The 19,373-nt window shown below is 44.3% G+C and overlaps 1 protein-coding gene across 2 annotated transcripts in view; it reads right to left on the bottom strand.

Annotated features, from left to right (window-relative positions):
* The window catches only part of DNAAF5 (dynein axonemal assembly factor 5), a 241,225-nt gene that overhangs the window by 31,460 nt on the left and 190,392 nt on the right, over positions 1-19,373 (bottom strand). Inside the window, exons 10-13 of one of the 2 annotated variants that reach the window (XM_063934514.1) lie at positions 12,229-12,379; positions 5,068-5,224; positions 3,661-3,852; positions 1,550-1,684 (exon numbers count right to left, since the gene is read on the bottom strand). In XM_063934514.1, the coding sequence (XP_063790584.1) occupies positions 1,575-1,684; positions 3,661-3,852; positions 5,068-5,224; positions 12,229-12,379 (610 nt within the window). In that variant the 3' untranslated portion in view covers positions 1,550-1,574. Of the gene's footprint in view, positions 1-1,549; positions 1,685-3,660; positions 3,853-5,067; positions 5,225-12,228; positions 12,380-19,373 lie in introns of those variants that run through there. The other variant, XM_063934513.1, reaches the window with a different exon arrangement.

The following is a 19,373-nucleotide window of genomic DNA, read 5'->3' as shown; positions in this document are numbered from 1 at the left end:
CTTACACATATGCTGCACATTATTAATGCATTTATACACATGACACACATAATGCCCCTTACACATATGCTGAACAGTATTGCACAACCAACCCACCTGTACACAGCACTCACACAGCCACTAACACTGTGACCTCTACCTCTGCTTGGATACAGATGTGTCCTCATACTTCCTGCCTCAATACTGCCTGGCATGAGTCAGCTGGCAGTTTTAGGTCAGCTCTGCTAACGTTGGGCACCTTTTTTTGCCGAAAATGCTTCTTATTTGCATTGCTATGTGACTGAGATGCACAAGCAGCTTCTGCTGATTTAAATGATATGTGGCATGCCTATATTCTGTGTGCGACTGTGGCTATATCTGCATATGAAATGCTACGTTACAGTGATTTCCAGGAATACACTGTAACGTAGCATTTCGTATGTAGATACAGCTGCAGTCACACACAGAATATAGGCATGCTGTATATCATTTTAATCAGAAGAAGCTGCTTGTGCCCTATGGCATTCCAATTGCCCTAGGCATTTGCCTAGTTTGCCTATGCCTAGGGACGGCCCTGCCCTGAGCTGCACAGCCCCAATGAGGCTGTCAGCTCTCTATAATACAGTAAACACTAGCAATTATTGTCCTAAATAGGCTCAGGATAGTGTACACAAGCGGCTCTCCCCCTTTGCTACACCCTGAACCAGATATCCAGCGTGTCTGAGGATCGGGAAGCGCTGTGTGCGCTGTTTGCTGCTGCAGTAAGCAGAGGAAAGCGCCAAAACGCCTCCGGTCCCGCTCTGAGGTAGCTCCGCCCCCTCCGCCGGAGTTACTACATATATTGTACTGGCAAAAGTCTCTTTTAACCTTAAAACATCACACAAGTGCTAGTCAAGCCCTGTTGTGTCAGTTCTACACGGGGGATCTTAGCCCGTGGTCAGCCGCACTTTGAACCAAGGGACCCTCCTAGTGGGCCCCCGGTTTGTACTCACCATTGATGTCACCTTCAGGCAGCGTTAGGGGTGTGCGGCGTGCTGTGGCTGTGACAGCCAAGGTGCAGTGCCCCGCTGAATAACAACCCCTCAGAACGGTGGTCCTGCTGCGGGGAAGCGGCTCTGCACCTCGAAAGGCCGGTGATCCCCCCACACCCCCTAACTCCCACGGTGCAGGTATGCTGTTGCCCAAACAGCATACCGTAAAAATGTAAGATTAAAAGAAATTGAAAAAAACGCTCTGGAGCTGCAGTGTGTGCATCCTCTTGTGAGGGCACTTTTTTCTAAACAGCCTGTGGGGGCATAGAGGGGAGGAGCCAGCACACCCAGTTGAAGAAATTTAAAGTGCACTGGCTCTTTTGGACCCCATCGTACTAGTTTTCCCCAATATCCCTTATGGATGCTAGAGAAACCGGACATGCAGCTGGGAAGACACACAGATTGGGTGTTCATCCAACACCCTAATAAATACAAATAAAAACAGGGGACTGTGTGTAATTCCTTGCGCTTCCTTGTTTAAACATGTACATGGGACAACTTCACCACAGTGACGTATAACAAACAACGTGGGCCACACAACAAAGATAAAAAATACTGAGCTTTTTATTTTTGATGAATTGGTTCTGCGTCTGCTCCAGATAATTCATAGATTGCAATATGGCAAGTCCCTTTGATGGGTATCTGAAACAATATATGTGCTGCCCTTCCATAGGCTTGGTCCGCAATGGAGGGGAAAGCACACAAATAAAGATAATAGTGCAGCAGTCTTCAACAGACACAGAAATTGAATACAATTTTGCACTTACAAGACGAAAAATAACAACCTCTACTGGCATAACGGTAGCGCTTCTAACAGTCTCACAGAGTCCACAGATGTTCCATACCTGAATCCAGCTAACATATAATGGTGGGATGCTGCAGGAATAAACACGTGGTCTATAAATGATTACACGTGGTCTATAGCTCTACAACAGACCTGTGTGGGAGTGCTTCTGTACAAATCTGATGGTGTGGGGTCTCCACAGGTGCATGTTCAGAATGGGTCTTGCAATATCGCTCGCAGCCACTGAATGACTGACATGCTGCAGCGTTTGGGTGGCGGAGCAGGGGCAGCACCTGGCATGGTTCTTCAAAGGCGTGACGGGACACACATATAAATACTGCAGTTATCAAACAGCGAGGACCTAGGGTGGGTTCCTCACATAATAGTACTGTTATTCTTATTATATAAGGTAGTTCATTAATATCATTGAGCTTAAGAGTAGGAATCTCTTTAAAGCAGGATGACTGTGATCAGGTGGGAAACACAAGTGATGAATAATCTAATTGCAGAAAAAATATAACTTCTACATTCGTGTGTATTACCCAAATGCTGACTGACAGCACACATTCATGTCCTCCAGCCTAAAGGTTGTATCTCTCCCCTTTCACTGTACTGGGCTCAGGGCTACCAAAACTTAGAAAGGGAACGCTGTGCTAATGACAGCATCAGGTGGAGGCTGTGCTAATGACAGCATCAGGTGGAGGCTGTGCTAATGACAGCATCAGGTGGAGGCTGAGCCAATGACAGCATCAGGTGGAGGCTGAGCTAATGACAGCATCAGGTGGAGGCTGTGCTAATGACAGCATCAGGTGGAGGCTGTGCTAATGACAGCATCAGGTGGAGGCTGAGCCAATGACAGCATCAGGTGGAGGCTGAGCCAATGACAGCATCAGGTGGAGGCTGAGCTAATGACAGCATCAGGTGGAGGCTGAGCTAATGACATCATCAGGTGGAGGCTGAGCCAATGACATCATCAGGTGGAGGCTGAGCCAATGACAGCATCAGGTGGAGGCTGAGCCAATGACAGCATCAGGTGGAGGCTGAGCCAATGACAGCATCAGGTGGAGGCTGTGCTAATGACAGCATCAGGTGGAGGCTGAGCTAATGACAGCATCAGGTGGAGGCTGAGCTAATGACAGCATCAGGTGGAGGCTGTGCTAATGACAGCATCAGGTGGAGGCTGAGCTAATGACAGCATCAGGTGGAGGCTGAGCTAATGACATCATCAGGTGGAGGCTGAGCTAATGACATCAGGTGGAGGCTGAGCTAATGACAGCATCAGGTGGAGGCTGAACTAATGAAATCATCAGGTGGAGGCTGAGCTAATGACAGCATCAGGTGGAGGCTGAGCTAATGACATCATCAGGTGGAGGCTGAGCTAATGACATCATCAGGTGGAGGCTGAGCTAATGACAGCATCAGGTGGAGGCTGAACTAATGAAATCATCAGGTGGAGGCTGAGCTAATGACAGCATCAGGTGGAGGCTGTGCTAATGACATCATCAGGTGGATCCACGTGGTGGATAGGCTAGATCTAATAGGCATTCTTAAATTCTCTCCCAATGGTCTTTTAGGGGCCTTTCAACATTTCATATGAACATTCATGCTGTCTGTAGTGGCCAAATAAAACAGAGGCTATTTCTGGCTTATTAGCAATAACTTTCAAACACTCTCTACAAACATGTGGCCCTATAACATTGCATCCTAAAGATATGACAGGCTGCAGTCCTTGCAGGTGATAGGTACACTAAGTATAATAAAAGGTTATAGGAGACCTACATAAGAAGTCCACCGTGCACCTGCATCATGTGTCTAATCCATAACACATGTACTACACCAAACATAGAACAGAAGAAGCCCTCTCACCTAGTACTGTGGTCTGGATACTAGTATCGGGATCATCAAGATGTACAAGGAGGCCCCGGTATAAGAATTCCAGATGGCCCTTATAGGTGGTCCTCTCATATCGGTCATCAATGCATTTAAACCACAGATTCAGCGTTTTAGCAGCAGTGATCCGAACTTCATCAGAAGCATCATCGAGGCGCTTGATAAGCTCTGTTAGGATAAATAGTGTTGAAAGATAAACTGTTAAAGACATCACATACTCTGGATAACTACTGTACCATCTTGTGGTTCACAAGGCTCATCTTTCCTGTGACTTTCTGCTAATCTTGGGTTACTGTTGGGTGTTTCTTCACCATTTGTGGAAGACTATATATATAGCAATGTGTTATTACAGTAATTTAGGATACTCAACACTAATTTCTGTGCTTGTGGTGCATCCATTGCTCTATTTTGTGCATTGCTATGGGCTCCATTATATGGAACAATGTCCAGTGGGTATAAAAGGTCTACACACCTTTAAACTGGGTACACACTGAGACGATATCGGCCAGATATGTAGTTTCCGGCTGAATTGGAGCGACATATTGGGCATATCGTTCAGTGTGTTTGCCTGATATGGGGGTGCACGTGGTCGCTAGCAACGTCGCCCAGTCAACCAAGTGATAACACTAGCGAAATGGGGTATGCTAATGAAGGACGGAACAGTGATCGTTCCATCCTTCATTAGATTGTTCCGATGTTTAGTGCAGTAACGATGTCGGCCCACTGGCTACCATATCGTCCCGGTACACAACGTCTCAGTGTAGCCAGCTTTAGTGAAATTGGGAGCGAGGTTTAGCGAGATAAAAAACCTTGGGCCCGATTCTCGATTACCGCGTGTATGCGCACTCCCGATAAATAAAAAAACGGTATCCAATAAAAAAAAAATGGTCGCAGAGTTTTCAGTGATGATAACCCCAATACATGTAAAAAAATAATAAAAAAAATACTCTCCTCTCTGGGGGTCTCAGCGGCTCCCAGTGGTCTCCCCTCCATCTTCCAAGGGGGCTCACAGACACTCCACACAACTCACATACTTACAAAAGACATAGCTTACGACACTGGATGCAGAAGACACGGCTTCGGAAGGTGAGTAATTAACAGCCTAATTAAGATAATCTGCCCATAGTCTTTACAACTGTGATTTCATGGTTGGTCTTACACTAAATGGCAATCCCACTGTCAACATGCCAATCATTTGACAAGCTGACGTTCACAACATGTAGACATTGTGCCACACCTGTTCTGGAGCTGTAGTTGAAAATGTTCAACATCCCTGTTATGTCTCATAATGCCATAAACTGTATATGCAGCTATAAAATATCTGTCCCTCTCTTACACCTTTCTCCAGATAATACACACATGCCGCAGGTAGAACACACATACCAGGGTAAATCTTGTTCAGCTTGTCTGGATCCAAGTGATGCTCACTGACTGCCAGGAGAGCCCTGACAATGCGACATGACATCAGCCGGCTCATCTTTGAATCCTCTTCCAGAGTAACCAGCACTTGGGGCATCAGTACGTCCACCACCTGGAGAATCTGCAAATAAACAGTGGTGTCAATAATAAGACAGAACTGTACACAACTTGGCCACAATTACACTTGTGATGTGTGCATGGAACTACATGCATATATTTGCCCACATGCAGAGTCCTATGCATCTCTGTGACGACCCTGTCCCTAGCATGCACCAGTCCTATCTCTGCTGCAAGAGATCCATCCGAAAACCACCCTTTTGCCATTCAGTAATGCCCACCGAGCAGCTTGTCGAGAGTGCTAGCTTGCAACGCTTTGTAGGGCCCACAGAATGCATTTTTCCTTACTGTACACTAGGTTGATCATGTAAGAAATCCTCTGTAAGTAGACCTGGAAGGCAAATGGTTCCAGGTTTATTCCACATGCCCCAATTTTCTAACCAAATGCAGTGCAGTGATACAGGTTGAGTATCCCATATCCAAATATTCCGAAATACAGAATATTCCGAAATACGGACTTTTTTGAGTAAGTGAGATAGTGAAACCTTTGTTTTTTTGATGGCTCAATATACACAAACTTTGTTATATACACAAAGTTATTAAAAGTATTGTATTAAATGACCTTCAGGCTGAGTGTATAAGGTGTATATGAAACATAAATGAATTGTGTGAATGTACACACACTTTGTTGAATGCACAAAGGTATAAAAAATATTGGCTAAAATTACCTTCAGGCTGTGTGTATAAGGTGTATATGTAACATAAATGCATTCTGTGCTTAGACTTGGGTCCCATCGCCATGATATATCATTATGGTATGCAATTATTCCAAAATACGGAAATATCCGATATCCAAAATGCCTCTGGTCCCAAGCATTTTGGATAAGGGATACTCAACCTGTACAAAGCAATGATATATAAAGCAATGATCAGCACAGTCAGCGGAACACTGAATGAGAAATTCATGCATAAGGTCAGTTAGTTTGTTTAGGGTGTCATATTCCAAGTAAAACTTGATTCCATCCTACTTTGAATCTTGTGTCCAATCTATCATCATCATCATCATCTATTCAATCAGCAAAAATATCACTTAGCTGTGTGCTTATATAAATATATCAAATCAGAAAGAAATGGAAAAGAAGGTGAAGATGGACCTGACCACATGTGCTTACACTCTGAGGTGGTGTGGCAAAGCTAGTCTATAAAACTTATGATATCATACTGGTGCACGTCAACCCTAATGTGCACACTATGTGTCTGTGTAAAGACATCATTTTTATCCCCCGCACCCGGCCACGTGCTACCTTCATGTGTACTAAACAGCATACAGTTTGCGGACGGGTGATGGGGTGAGAGAAAGACATTGGCGACACGTCATCTGATGGGATACAAATACTAGTTATACATAAAGTAATGTAACAAAACTTTGTAGCTGCTGACACAAAGTGTGTATAGCTATTGTAGGGCAACAGCATCATCATCAACCACTATATAAATCAGCCAACGGGCGACATATTACGGTTAGAATCAGCAGAGACAGTGGTAGGTGGAGACAAGCAGGCATTGTGGAAACCCTAAGGCAGCTGCTGGCAGCAAAAGCGGTCCCACTCCAAGCTCATCCGACTGTGACCACCACAGGGGATGCAGAGATGGTAACAGAAACTGACTGGGTCCTGCAGCTGAACAGATATGGTACCAATGAGCCCTGTCCTAGCTGTAATTTCCCAATGGCTTCACAAACATGAGTTGGTTTACATGTGTGAGATTATTTTGCCAGATGAAGGGCACAGCGCTGATCTGGAGCCCAGCCATCTCTAACTGAAATGATCTTAAAAAAGGAATGGGGAACTCTCATCAAGCAAACCAGGAAAAGACCCAGAGATGCAGAGAGAGTATTAGTGAGTGAAGGCGAGCGCTGTAAATTGGTAGAGTAACTCACCAATAGGAAAAACAGGACGTGAGAAAAAAGCAGACCGTGCTAAACAAGCAGTATATAAAACTTAATAAAATGATGTTAGAGGCGCCTATCTCCTCTGATGAAATTGTGGCCGCCGTGAAGGCCTCCCCTGGTGGGAAGGCCTCAGGTATGGATGGCATACCTTCCGAGGTCTATAAGCATCACTTGGATTTCTTTGTCCCTCGTCTACTTGAGTTGTATAGCCAAATCTTCACACAGGAATCTCTCCCTCCGTCCATGGCGGAGGCAGTGATTGTGGTTCTCCCCAAACCTGACAAGGATCTTAGGAGAGTCGAGTCCTATCGCCCTATATCCCTCTTACCCACTGATATTAAAATTTTGGCCAAGGTGTTGGCGGGCAGATTAAATGCAGTTATTTCCCATATAATACATCCGGATCAGACGGGATTTATGCCCACTAAATCGACTTCCATTAATCTTAGACGTCTGTATACCCTCCTACAGATTCCCCATAGGGACCCCTCCTCCTCCATAGTCGTCTCTTTAGATGCCGCTAAGGCTTTTGATTCTGTGGAGTGGGATTATTTGTGGGAAGTTATGCGCAGATTTGGCATAGGCCCAAACTTTATTAAATATGTTCAATTACTGTATTCCTCTCCTTCGGCGAGGGTTGCGGTAAATGGCTTTGTATCCCACTCCTTTCCCCTATCTAGGGGTACACGACAGGGTTGCCCACTATCTCCTACTCTGTTTGCCATGGCCATTGAGCCCCTTGCGTGCCTCCTGAGGGCGGATGTGGGGATCTATGGCTTTAAAGTGGGTGCCCGTGAGGATAAGGTGGCCTTATACGCCGATGATATTTTGATGTTTGTGGATCGCTATGCTGAGTCTATGCCTAAGATTTTAGAAGTTATTACTGGATTTGGGCGATACTCTGGGCTCCTGATTAATTGGGAGAAATCCTCTATCACCCCACTTCAGGGTGAAGTTCCCTACGCCCCGTTAGTAACTCTCCCGCTGCGGTGGGTGGACTCCTTCAAATATCTGGGCATCTGGGTGTCTAATGATCCTCAGAAATTCTCCCCCCTGAATATCACTCCTCAAATTACGTATCTCCGTACCCAGGTGAAGGCCTGGGGGAAGTTACCTTTAACGGTTACGGGAAGGGTTAACATGGTTAAAATGGTTTTTCAGCCCAAACTCCTGTATGTCCTGCAGCACTCTCCCGTTTATATTCCGCAGAAGATTTTTAAACAAATAAATGGGTTGCTTTCCTCCCTGGTGTGGGCTAGCAGGCGGGCGCGTCTGAGACTGGATACCCTGACCAGGTCACGGGAACTGGGGGGTCTGGCCCTCCCCAACTTCCGTTTTTATTACTATGCAGCACAGCTAGCACATGTCTGGGAGTGGGTTGGCGACCTTGATGCCCTGGCCTTGCACTCGCTGATGATGCGCCATGACTATCCCGGTGGCTCCCCGTTACAGCTACTCCTTTGCGGTAGCGTCAAAATGTCCTCATTGCCACTGATTAAACAATCCATCCTAATATGGAAATTGGTGCACTCTGTGATGCGAGGCCACGGTGTTGATCCCGATACCCCACTGGATAATGCTCACGGGCTGCCGGAGCTGTGCCGGCTTCAGGTCCGGGAGGTCTGGGGACACTGGGGAGTGTATTTTTTAGGCCATTTATATAGCGATGGGACCCTTAACTCATTCCAACAACTCCAACAGGCACACAATGTCCCCTCTGGGTTTTTTTTTCGTTTCCTTCAGCTGAGACACGCTCTGGCCGCCCAGTTTCCGAATGGCCCTCCGGTCCTTGTTGATTCCCCGGTCAAATTAATGCTGCGAACACTGGACTCGGGACACTTGGTCTCGAAGATATATGGTCGTATTCTTCAGATGCACCATGGCGACCCTCTGACTTGTCTTCGGGGTAGATGGGAGTCGGATATAGGTGTGCTATCCGATGACGCGTGGAACACTGCCTTGGGATCCCATCGGATCTCCACTTCATCTGTCAGATACCAGCAAATACAACTATATATTCTGCATAGGGTGTATATGACCCCGGTGAGGCTAACACATATTGGGGGATCTCACAGTTCACGGTGCCCTTAGTGTGGAGCCATGGGTGCTGACTTTTGGCATCTGCTCTGGGTGTGCCCTAGCGTGTCTCTGTTCTGGAAGGTTGTTATACGCACCATAATTGATACCGGTATTCCCTCTTCTATATGTACGCCTGTGCTGTGTACATTGCTGGTTGTGGACGAGGAGGCTCTAGATCCGTCCAGCAGGCGATATGTCATCAATCTATGCGCCCTGGCTAGGGTCTGCATAGCCCGGCTGTGGCTGGCTGCTGAGGCCCCGGCACCTAAGGCTTGGATATCCCTGGTCAATGAAACTATTGCACACGACAAATTTGTGTTCCTGGCTAGGAAGGTGGAGAAGAAATTATTCACAATATGGGGCAGGTGGTTGGAATCTAGATATTTTCGGGATAGATAATGTTTAGACTTGCACCCCCTTTCTTTTCTTTTTTCTTTTCTTTTAGTCTGGGATGTTTTGGGGGTGGGTGCCCTTGCGGCCGGCGGTGCTACGCTATGTTTCAATATACTGCGCTTACTGTGCTATGCTTCTGCTACTATGGATAGTGATGTGTTTGGGTATACCACGCCCAGACGCCGACGAGCTGCGACTGTGTGTTTTATGCAATATGTTATCCATTGGTTGTTCCATGTGCCCTGTGAATGTACAGCTGTTTCTGTGTAATCTGGGTATGTTTGTAGTCTTAGGTTTGTCTTGTATGTAAGTTGTTAATGCAAAATCAAAACTCAAATAAAAATTATTGAATTTAAAAAAAAAAACTTAATAAAATGGATAACAAAAGTAATAAGCTATGTTTTCCAGACCCATGATCAAGTCAGACACAAGTTTATTACGTTTAAAGTATTCCACTAAAACAAATAGTAATCTCAAACATGAATACTTCAAATTAAAAATGAATATGTCAAATAAAAAAAGGGATTTCATACCCATCTGCAGCCGCCTGATAAACCACTAGACATTCCAGGCACACGTCCTACTGCTAATGAATGAGCTTGGGATTTTTAGCCACCGTGCACACACACATGCAACTGCGAGCGAGTCACAGGCAGACGCATCTCCTCTAGTGGCTGAGTGGGTGTAGCTGGGCAGCTACTGGCGTGCAGGTGGACTTGTGGGCTATTCAGAGGTGAGTGTACGCAGAAATCTGTCTGAACTCCTGCACCAGGTATAGGGCTGGTTTAAATGCACACTGATGGTGATGATGGGAACTTTAATATGCGGATGCAGTGCTCACAGTGTGCCGGTATACAACGTTATGTCATACCGCCACTTCACGCACTGAATTATTCTTTATTCTTCTTTGAGTCTCGATCACTGTGGCCAGCAGTGACCGGGCAGCCCATGGCGGCATTCCTATTCCCCGGCACAGAGACCCGGGATACTGTGACCCTGCCGGCAACAGCTGGATGTGCGGGACAGGGAACTGGAAGAGTCACATAAACAGCAGCATGTGTGTATAGCATGCAGGGAGTCAAGGGACACAGATCATGGGAAGGACAGTGTCAGTGTCTGTGTGAGTGTGTGCTGTATGACCGGTATTACATATAGCATACAGGGGCAGGCCCAGCAGCTTATGTCTGTCTGACTATGTATCACCTATCATTCTAAGCAGTGCTTGAAGTGTGCTGGTATACAACGGTATATCATTCCAGCACTTCAAGTACTGAATTCTTTTTTAAGCAGCCATGGCTTCTCTTCCTTCCCGTGAGTACCGATTACTGAGGCCAGCAGTGATCGGGCAAGCCACGGAACCCCTCACCTCCCACCCAGTGGCTGCAGAACAACCTTGCACTATGTTTTATTGTGCCACCGTCCGCCTGAGTAATTACTGGATTGCAGTGCCGCCTATGCCCGCCTGCTGGAAGGTCTGACTCTGCACTGCAGTACCCAGACAGTTGCCCCTCATTCTGGCTGATTGTTTGTGTAGCTGGCATTTACTGCCACCCACTGCTCCCCTCTTCATCGCTCCTCCAGATCCCTCTCCACTCCATTGGCAGTCTGGCACCTGTACAAGGCTCAGTGACCAGACCGACGCTAATTTAATGCAGCAGACAGACTCCTCCTCGGCGGAGTTACAGAAGCAACTAGTGAGTAACAGCAGATTCCAGTTAGTTTTCTTACCCACCATACCACTCCTGCGTGCCTCACGACCCCCTTTCCTAACACGCAAACAACAGTACACCATAAAATGTGCATAGAACAGTACACCTAATCCCTTTAAATTTCCATTCCCCAACATCAAAATTCCCACTTCGACCACTGAGTGGATGAATATGGGCAGTGTGGTTGCATACTGTAGATGGTTGGAGATCTGTACGTATTTGCGAGTATGCAATGTACGACTTTGAATCACCAGCCTGATTGTTTAGTGCGGTTTTCTTTTTCTCGCACGAAAGCAAGAACTGCAGGAGCTATATCATGTTTGCTCCCATAAAACAATCACACCAGAAATATTAGTAGACCTGCACTTAACAAATTCACACTGGTCCTATTTGAACCCTGTCTACAGGTTGCATAAGGCCACCTATCTCTAGCATTCATTCATGCTTCCCTACCTAAATGGATGAAGGGCCTAATTCAGACCTGATCGCAGCAGCAAAATTGTTCTCTAATGGGCAAAACCATGTGCACTGCAGGTGGGGCAGTTATAACATGTGCAAAGAGTTAGATTTGGGTGGGGTGTGTTCAAACTGAAATCTAAACTGCAGTGTAAAAATAAAGCAGCCATTATTTACCCTGCACAGAAACAAAATAACCCACCCAAATCTAAATTTCTCTGTACATGTTATATCTGCCACCCCTGCAGTGCACATGGTTTTGCCCCTTAGAGACCAATTTTGCTGCTGAGATCAGGTCTGATTTATACCCGAAAAGCATGTTGGTGCTTCAAAGCATACCAATAGTAAACAGACAGCACCAACTGATTCAACACAAAAGATAAATAGAGTGTACACTAGAAATATATTATAATTATTCTTCCTAGCTACTACTGAGCATAGAAAGGAACTCTTGCATTGAGATCGTGGGTTATACTGTACCTCTTGAGGGGATAGAACATCACTCTGGAAGAGTACCCAGAGGCAGGAAACAGCAATGGTGCGAATGGCTCCTGCCGTCCTCCCAGCCTGCCACTTCAGGTTAGGGACCAGTATGTCCTTGATGATTGTTTCTGAGTAACTATGGAACTGCCTGGGTGTGAAACAGACATAAAAGATGAGATGCAGGGACAGTACTCCTATTGCACACAGTCACCATTACTAATCTTTTAATCATTATATTTAATTTTAACCATTATTAATCAATACCAAGCTTTTTTTACCATCACTAGGATTGTGATCCCTTATTATGATAATCTGTTGTATTGTCGCTCTTGCCGTAACATTCATTACAAAACTAACAGGTGCACTACTAACCATATTGGCTTTAAACATGTATTACATAATGAAAGAAATCCCCTGTAAACAAAACATACGCGGTCTATTAAAAGGGCTTAGAGCCCAAGTGACATTTATGGAACAGTGGTTAGCATTAGTGTTTTATAGCACTACGGTCATGAGTTCAATTCCCGACCCTATCTGTGTGGAGTGTGTGTGTCCTCTCTGGGTGCTCCCGTTTCCTCCCACACTCCATAAAACTTACTGATGATAGGTTAATTGGCTTCTGACAGTGTGAGAGAGGATGAAAGCCACATCACAGGACCACGTCCCTATGCGTTTCGTCACAAGACTTCGTCAGAGGGCTGGTCTTGTGACATGACAGCCTGTTTTATACAGAGAACACTTCTATATCATTACAATTGTTTCTCAACAAGCTGTCCCATATTACAAAAAATCCTTCTGCCAAATTGCTATCCTCATAGCACAGTAATACGTTTTTATTTAGAATATACCTACAATATAATATGTGAGTGGACATACTTAATTTATCACCGTTAGACAGCTTGGTATAAGTGTTTGCATTTAGTTAATTAGCTGTCTTCTATCAAGTTATGGGGATATTTAGATAGATGCGCCTGTTAAATGAGTGGGTTGTTTTTAACCAAAACAACAAAAACAGCTTGTTGAGAAACAATTGTTTAATGATATAGAAATATTCTTGGTATAAAACAGGCTCATGTTACTGGAAGTGTAGGGGTGTGGTCCTGTGATGTGGCTTTTATCCTCCAATCCGCGCTGCCTGATAGTTTGGTCCGACGGTGTCCCAGTGCGTGGTGCAGGTCCCGGACAGTGGTAGCAGTTAGTCGGAGGATTTTGTACATAAGACCAAGCGGTACTCAGTCCACTCAGATGATTGTCTAGTTATGCTGAATATCTGACACAAGTACCAACTGGCTCGACAGATCACTTAATTAAGTATAAACAAGCTAAACTACGTAAGGTGAAAAATTTATACACAGCACAAAGTATGTAACTGGCTGTCTGGTGAATCGTCCCGAAAACCACAATTTTCCCAGCAAGTGAGATTCTGTCACAATAAGGGACCACCCACATATTACATGACTCCACCATGTCTGCCAGTGATTAATCAGTGCCTCAGTCTGTACGCCGCAAACATTTTGTCCCTTGAATTGTGACTACTCGGGCTCAAGTGTCCGGGACTGCCGCTGACCGAAAGACGCGGAGGTCAATGTGAGAGGCAAAGGAGGAAAGAGACCACCACAGCAAAAAATTAAAAAAAAAAAAAAATTGTTTTCAATTTATCATCAACGCCTTTAACTGTAGCAGAATACAGTATATCGAGTACAGATATTTGCTGGTTTTACCACCCGACTCTTTCTGTATTAAAGTAGAGTCTTATAAACTTTCACATCAATTAAAGCCTAATGGGGGTATCCAGTTGCAGATGAAGATACACCAGGTGAGAAAAATTTCAGTCTTTCGCTCCCGATTTATCACTCGCATTTGTTTTGTTTTGTTTTGTTTTTTTGCAGGTTATCCAATTTGGTCACCTGTAAAAAAAAGAAAAAAAAAAAAAAAAGAGAATATGGTCTCAGTGAAACCTACGTGTTTTCGGTAGAAATGCCCAGTTTTCAGGTGGAAACTGGGCTGTTTCCAGGTATTTGGTTTCACCTGCCTGAGCAGCAGCTTGTCGGGGCTAACTGGATAGCCCCCGGTGAGATAATTAACCACGGTAATTACCCATGGCTAACTGGATACCCCCCTAAGTAATATTTCAGGAAACAACAATCCCCAATACAGGTTATGAATTCATCTTCTATTCCTGTACAGCTGCGATCATTACAACCTCACTGTTAAGGGCCCGATACACTAGGACGATAATATCCGATTCCGGGCATTCGACCCGGTATATCGGATGAAATCGGGCATTTTGGAGGGGATTCCGATCTGATGCGCGTTCCCATGAGCATCGGATCAGATCCTCCAGATTCAATCACGTCCGATTCCGCAGGCATGGCTGGGATCGCCCAAGATACACAAAAGGACAGCATGCCGGAGTGATTGCCTGCGACATGTCAGACGGACATGTCGCAGAAGTGTATGGGGCCCTTTAGACTGAGCTTGTTTCTAACAGTCCATATATTAAAACTTTCAATAGGATGTTAGAACTCTACTGATTTGATTCTTCGACAACCTGAGACAGTGTACTCTAATCTGACTAGAGGCAAATGATCTGCTTTGCACAGTCTCCAGAAACGTAAAGACACTGTTGTCCGCAATGCGTACAAAGGTGGTTCTGTTGTTTTCCAAAATGTTATTGATTACAAAAAGGAAATAACGAGACAGTTGTCTGATCATAATACCTTATGTTTTACTTCCTAATTATCCTACCGTATGTTACAAAAGTGAACTTGAGTTATTTTTGCAGCAGGCAGTGAATTCTACAAGCATTTGTGATGATTTGGTTAAAGCATTAAATGGTTACATACCCTATTGTTCCGTTTACTGTATACCTTGCCTAAGGTACATAAAAATCAACATTCACCGCCGGGGTCGTCATATTATTTTGGTCCGCGGCTCGTTTTAACAACCCAAATCTCGATTCTCTATTGCAGCTGTGCATACAAAGTACTTTTACTTATCTTAAAGACACATCACTTTTGCTTCTGTTTGACAGTTTACCTACTGAACCATTTATAAACTCGAATCCAACACGAGGAGGGAATGAAAACCACACAATCGCTTACTGAAAACAATATTTTATATGCTGGTCCTAGTGTGGAGATCTTTTGAAATTATTACATTTAGTACTTACTAGAAATGACTTCTACAGTATGTTGACAAAAAGGTTTTTCCTACAGCTAGCAGGTTGTGCAATGGGGTCCGGTGTGGCCCCATCTTATGCCTATATGCATACAGTAGAGAAACAACTATTTTTCATGGATAATGAGGTCGTCAAACAACTTAGTTTATCAAAGACACATAGACAATCTTTTTTATTGTTTGGACAGGCGGTAAAGAATTGTTTTCTAATCTTATTGAACACCACAATGCATCTGATTGCCTGCTAAACTTACATTTACAATAGACCCTGACACTGTGAATTTTTGGATGTGTGAATTACTTTTAAAAAACGGTATATTAGAGACATCTCTATTTTTTTAAAGCCACTGACCGCAACACCATGTTCAGGTTTAGTAGTTATCATCCTGTTTCTACTAGATGAGGACTACCATATTCCCATTAGAACACACCACATTTGTAGTTTTATGGAGGACATTATGGATAATTTAGACCTTATGTTCAATAAATTTCTAGAGAAGAGTTATAGACGAAGGGATTTGGAAGTGGCTAAATCTAAAGTTGGCATGAATGGGAGAAAATTTTATTCAGAGGGGCTATAATAAGGATGATGTTGCAAATGCAATAGAGAAATGTACATTGTTTAAGAGAGAAACACTACTGGAGAATAAAGAAACAGATAAAGAAATAAATTGATTAATTTTTCCTAGCACATTCTCTATTTCTTCAAAACATTTACGAGACTGTTGCAAAACATTGGCACATAAAAGATCAATCCAACAATGGGTATGCTCTGTCAAACAAAGCCACTATTTGCCTATAAGAGGACCAGAAATCTTAAAGATCAAGTCACTTTTTCTGATAGCAGCCCGACAGTAAATCGCAGTACGTGGCTTTCCTTGAAGAATGGATCCTATCGATGCAGTGGCTGTGCCAATTGTCAACATCTTCTAACAGGGGACTCTTTTACTGATCCCAAGACAGGAGCGAAACACACGCTTAAACACTATATGACGTGTGACAGTAAATATGTTGTGTATTTAATCATCTGTCCTTGTCAATTGATCTATGTTTGCAAAACAATGCGGATGCTAAAGGAATGCATTGCAATGCATCGATCATCTATTAAAAAAGCGATGTTTAAGATCGATCCCAGCACACCACCTGTAGCCAGCCATTTTTTTGAAGCCAAGCACACTATAAAAGGACTTTAAATTTACACCCTTGGATCAAATTAAACCCCTTAAGAGGGGTGGGGATCGACACAAGAAGCTACTCCAATGAGAATGTGAACGTATTTATAAGTTTAATTCCGTCTCTCCGGATTGCCTTAATGAAGGACTGAATTTTAATGTATTCTTGTGAATTAGCATATTGTGATGTGCTTGACTTGAGTGCTGCCTGCGTGGTTTATACTAGTATTATTACTCCATCAATATATTGATCTGCTTGTGTGGAGGCTGTTCTATAGTGTTACCAATTTAGAAGGCAACCTGTTTTGCATATATGTATATTTATGTATGGTTATGGGAGAGTAAGATTTGTTTGCACATTCATGTGAATGGTAATTGTGGTGCCTGTCAGGCATAGATGATCTTCCATTGTCTGTTCATTGTACCATCGAGAGCTCCCCAATCTATCATGCTTCAGTTATGTGAACCTTATACAGTAACATTATTATGTATCTTAACTATTACTGTGAACCTTATACAGTAACATTATTATGTATTTTAACTATTACCTGCAGTGGGGCTAGTGTCCCTTTTGATGGGTTTACATACTCTATGTGCTCGAGTCGCTGCGTATTAGTATAGGGATCCATATTGAGGAATGCTACAGGTTGGATAATAAAATGTGCTTAAATAAGCCTAATCAACCTGTATGTCATCACCAGGATTCCCTTTATTTTAAATCCGGTTTACTCGGGCACATGTTTAACAGCCTTGAAATTGCGGTATATACTTATTTAAATATCACAGGATGTGCGATGCACTGGAGTTTCCGGATATGCGTTCCAGCAGAGTCCGGCTAGTGGGTCACCATGACGACCGAGCCGCAAAGTAAAATGGGACTGGATATGCGTTCCAGCGGCTACGGCATGCGGTTCACTGCCGCGAGTGCCGGGCATTACATTCGTAATGGAGCTGATGATGTGTGAGCACAGTTGAGTAACGATGTACGTAGATGTGGGGGATTGTAGAGCTAATGACAGGAGCCCTACCGTTTATAAGCACAGCACTATGCACTTTATTTGTGAGGCTATTGAGGAAGGTGGGAGACCACCGAAACGTCTGTCGGGCTGCTGAGGCACAACCTGTGCTCAGGTCCCTGCGAGGACATGATAAGTAACATGCTTATCTCCTTTGAACTTCAGAAGCACTTGCTATAATGCTGCTCTTAACTTTGATGGATACTTTTTTTTGTTATTGCATAAGAAATACGTGAAAATTTTAGTGGTGGTGTGCTGGTCTTTTTCTCTACCTGCTTTATGTGGACTGAAGAAATTGGGATATATTATATATATATATATATATATATATATATATAAATATATATATATATATATATATACACATACATACATACATACAATAGTCCAAAGACCGGCACTCCCTCCGTTTAAATAGCTGCCCCGGTGCCCCCAGAGTAAATGCTGATACAGAGGACAAAAACTGCGGCACTCAGGGTCTTTTGCTTGGAAAGATTTGTATTTGAGAATTCAGTTACATGACGCACCCGCGCCCCACCAACGTTTCGGGGATTCCAACCCCTTTGTCAAGGTGTAGGTGAAAGAAAAGAAAAGAAATAAGACCATACTCACCCTATTTAAGGACAGAGACCCGCCACACACCGTGCAGAGCAGTTCCCGCTTCTCCGTCCACGCTTGTCCGATGGCGCCGGAAGATGACGTGGGGTGGCGCACTCGGGCGCGTCATTGTAATTCCGTCGCCCGGCAACCTGCTGTGTTGCCGGCCTGTTGCCTAGCAACCCTCGCATCGCGACATCGGGACGGAGGCCCGGGAGCTGCAATAGAAAAAAGAGAAAACACAATACCACAAACTGTAATCCCCATGAAAAGAGTGATGCTGCATGCTAAATACAGAAAGATGTTCCAGTGGCCCTGGGTACTTAATAAGCCCATACTGTAGAGGGAAAATAAGACCCGTCTATGTGTTAAAAAATGTACAATTAGAGTGAAATAAATGCCTGGATCACCCGCAAGAAAAGGGGGCAGATATAGAATACCTGTGACAGGCTGGGATGGAAATCAGGTACCCGAACCACACTGTGCCCCCTGGTGGAAGGAAGAAAAGTATAGGCCACATGCAATGTAAGTATTACATAACCAGGGACAGAGTCCCACATGCCTTACAATACAATATAATATTTAGGCCACAGGCATACAGTACGAACTGCATAGCCCCAAGCTGGCTGGCCTCATCACTAGATGGACTGCCTGCCATGCTGGGCCCGATTCCAATCTTCTCCCACCAAGGTGATAGATCCCTCCATGTGTCGTCTTCCATGCCCCTAAGGACCAGTGTCCCCTTCTCATTGGAATCGGGCCCAGCATGGCAGGCAGTCCATCTAGTGATGAGGCCAGCCAGCTTGGGGCTATGCAGTTCGTACTGTATGCCTGTGGCCTAAATATTATATTGTATTGTAAGGCATGTGGGACTCTGTCCCTGGTTATGTAATACTTACATTGCATGTGGCCTATACTTTTCTTCCTTCCACCAGGGGGCACAGTGTGGTTCGGATACCTGATTTCCATCCCAGCCTGTCACAGGTATTCTATATCTGCCCCCTTTTCTTGCGGGTGATCCAGGCATTTATTTCACTCTAATTGTACATTTTTTAACACATAGACGGGTCTTATTTTCCCTCTACAGTATGGGCTTATTAAGTACCCAGGGCCACTGGAACATCTTTCTGTATTTAGCATGCAGCATCACTCTTTTCATGGGGATTACAGTTTGTGG

The sequence above is a fragment of the Pseudophryne corroboree genome, chromosome 7 (assembly GCF_028390025.1).
Source record: "Pseudophryne corroboree isolate aPseCor3 chromosome 7, aPseCor3.hap2, whole genome shotgun sequence".
NCBI lineage: Eukaryota > Metazoa > Chordata > Amphibia > Anura > Myobatrachidae > Pseudophryne > Pseudophryne corroboree.
Note: the sequence above shows the minus strand (reverse complement) of the source record. Positions and strands in the feature narration are given on the sequence as shown.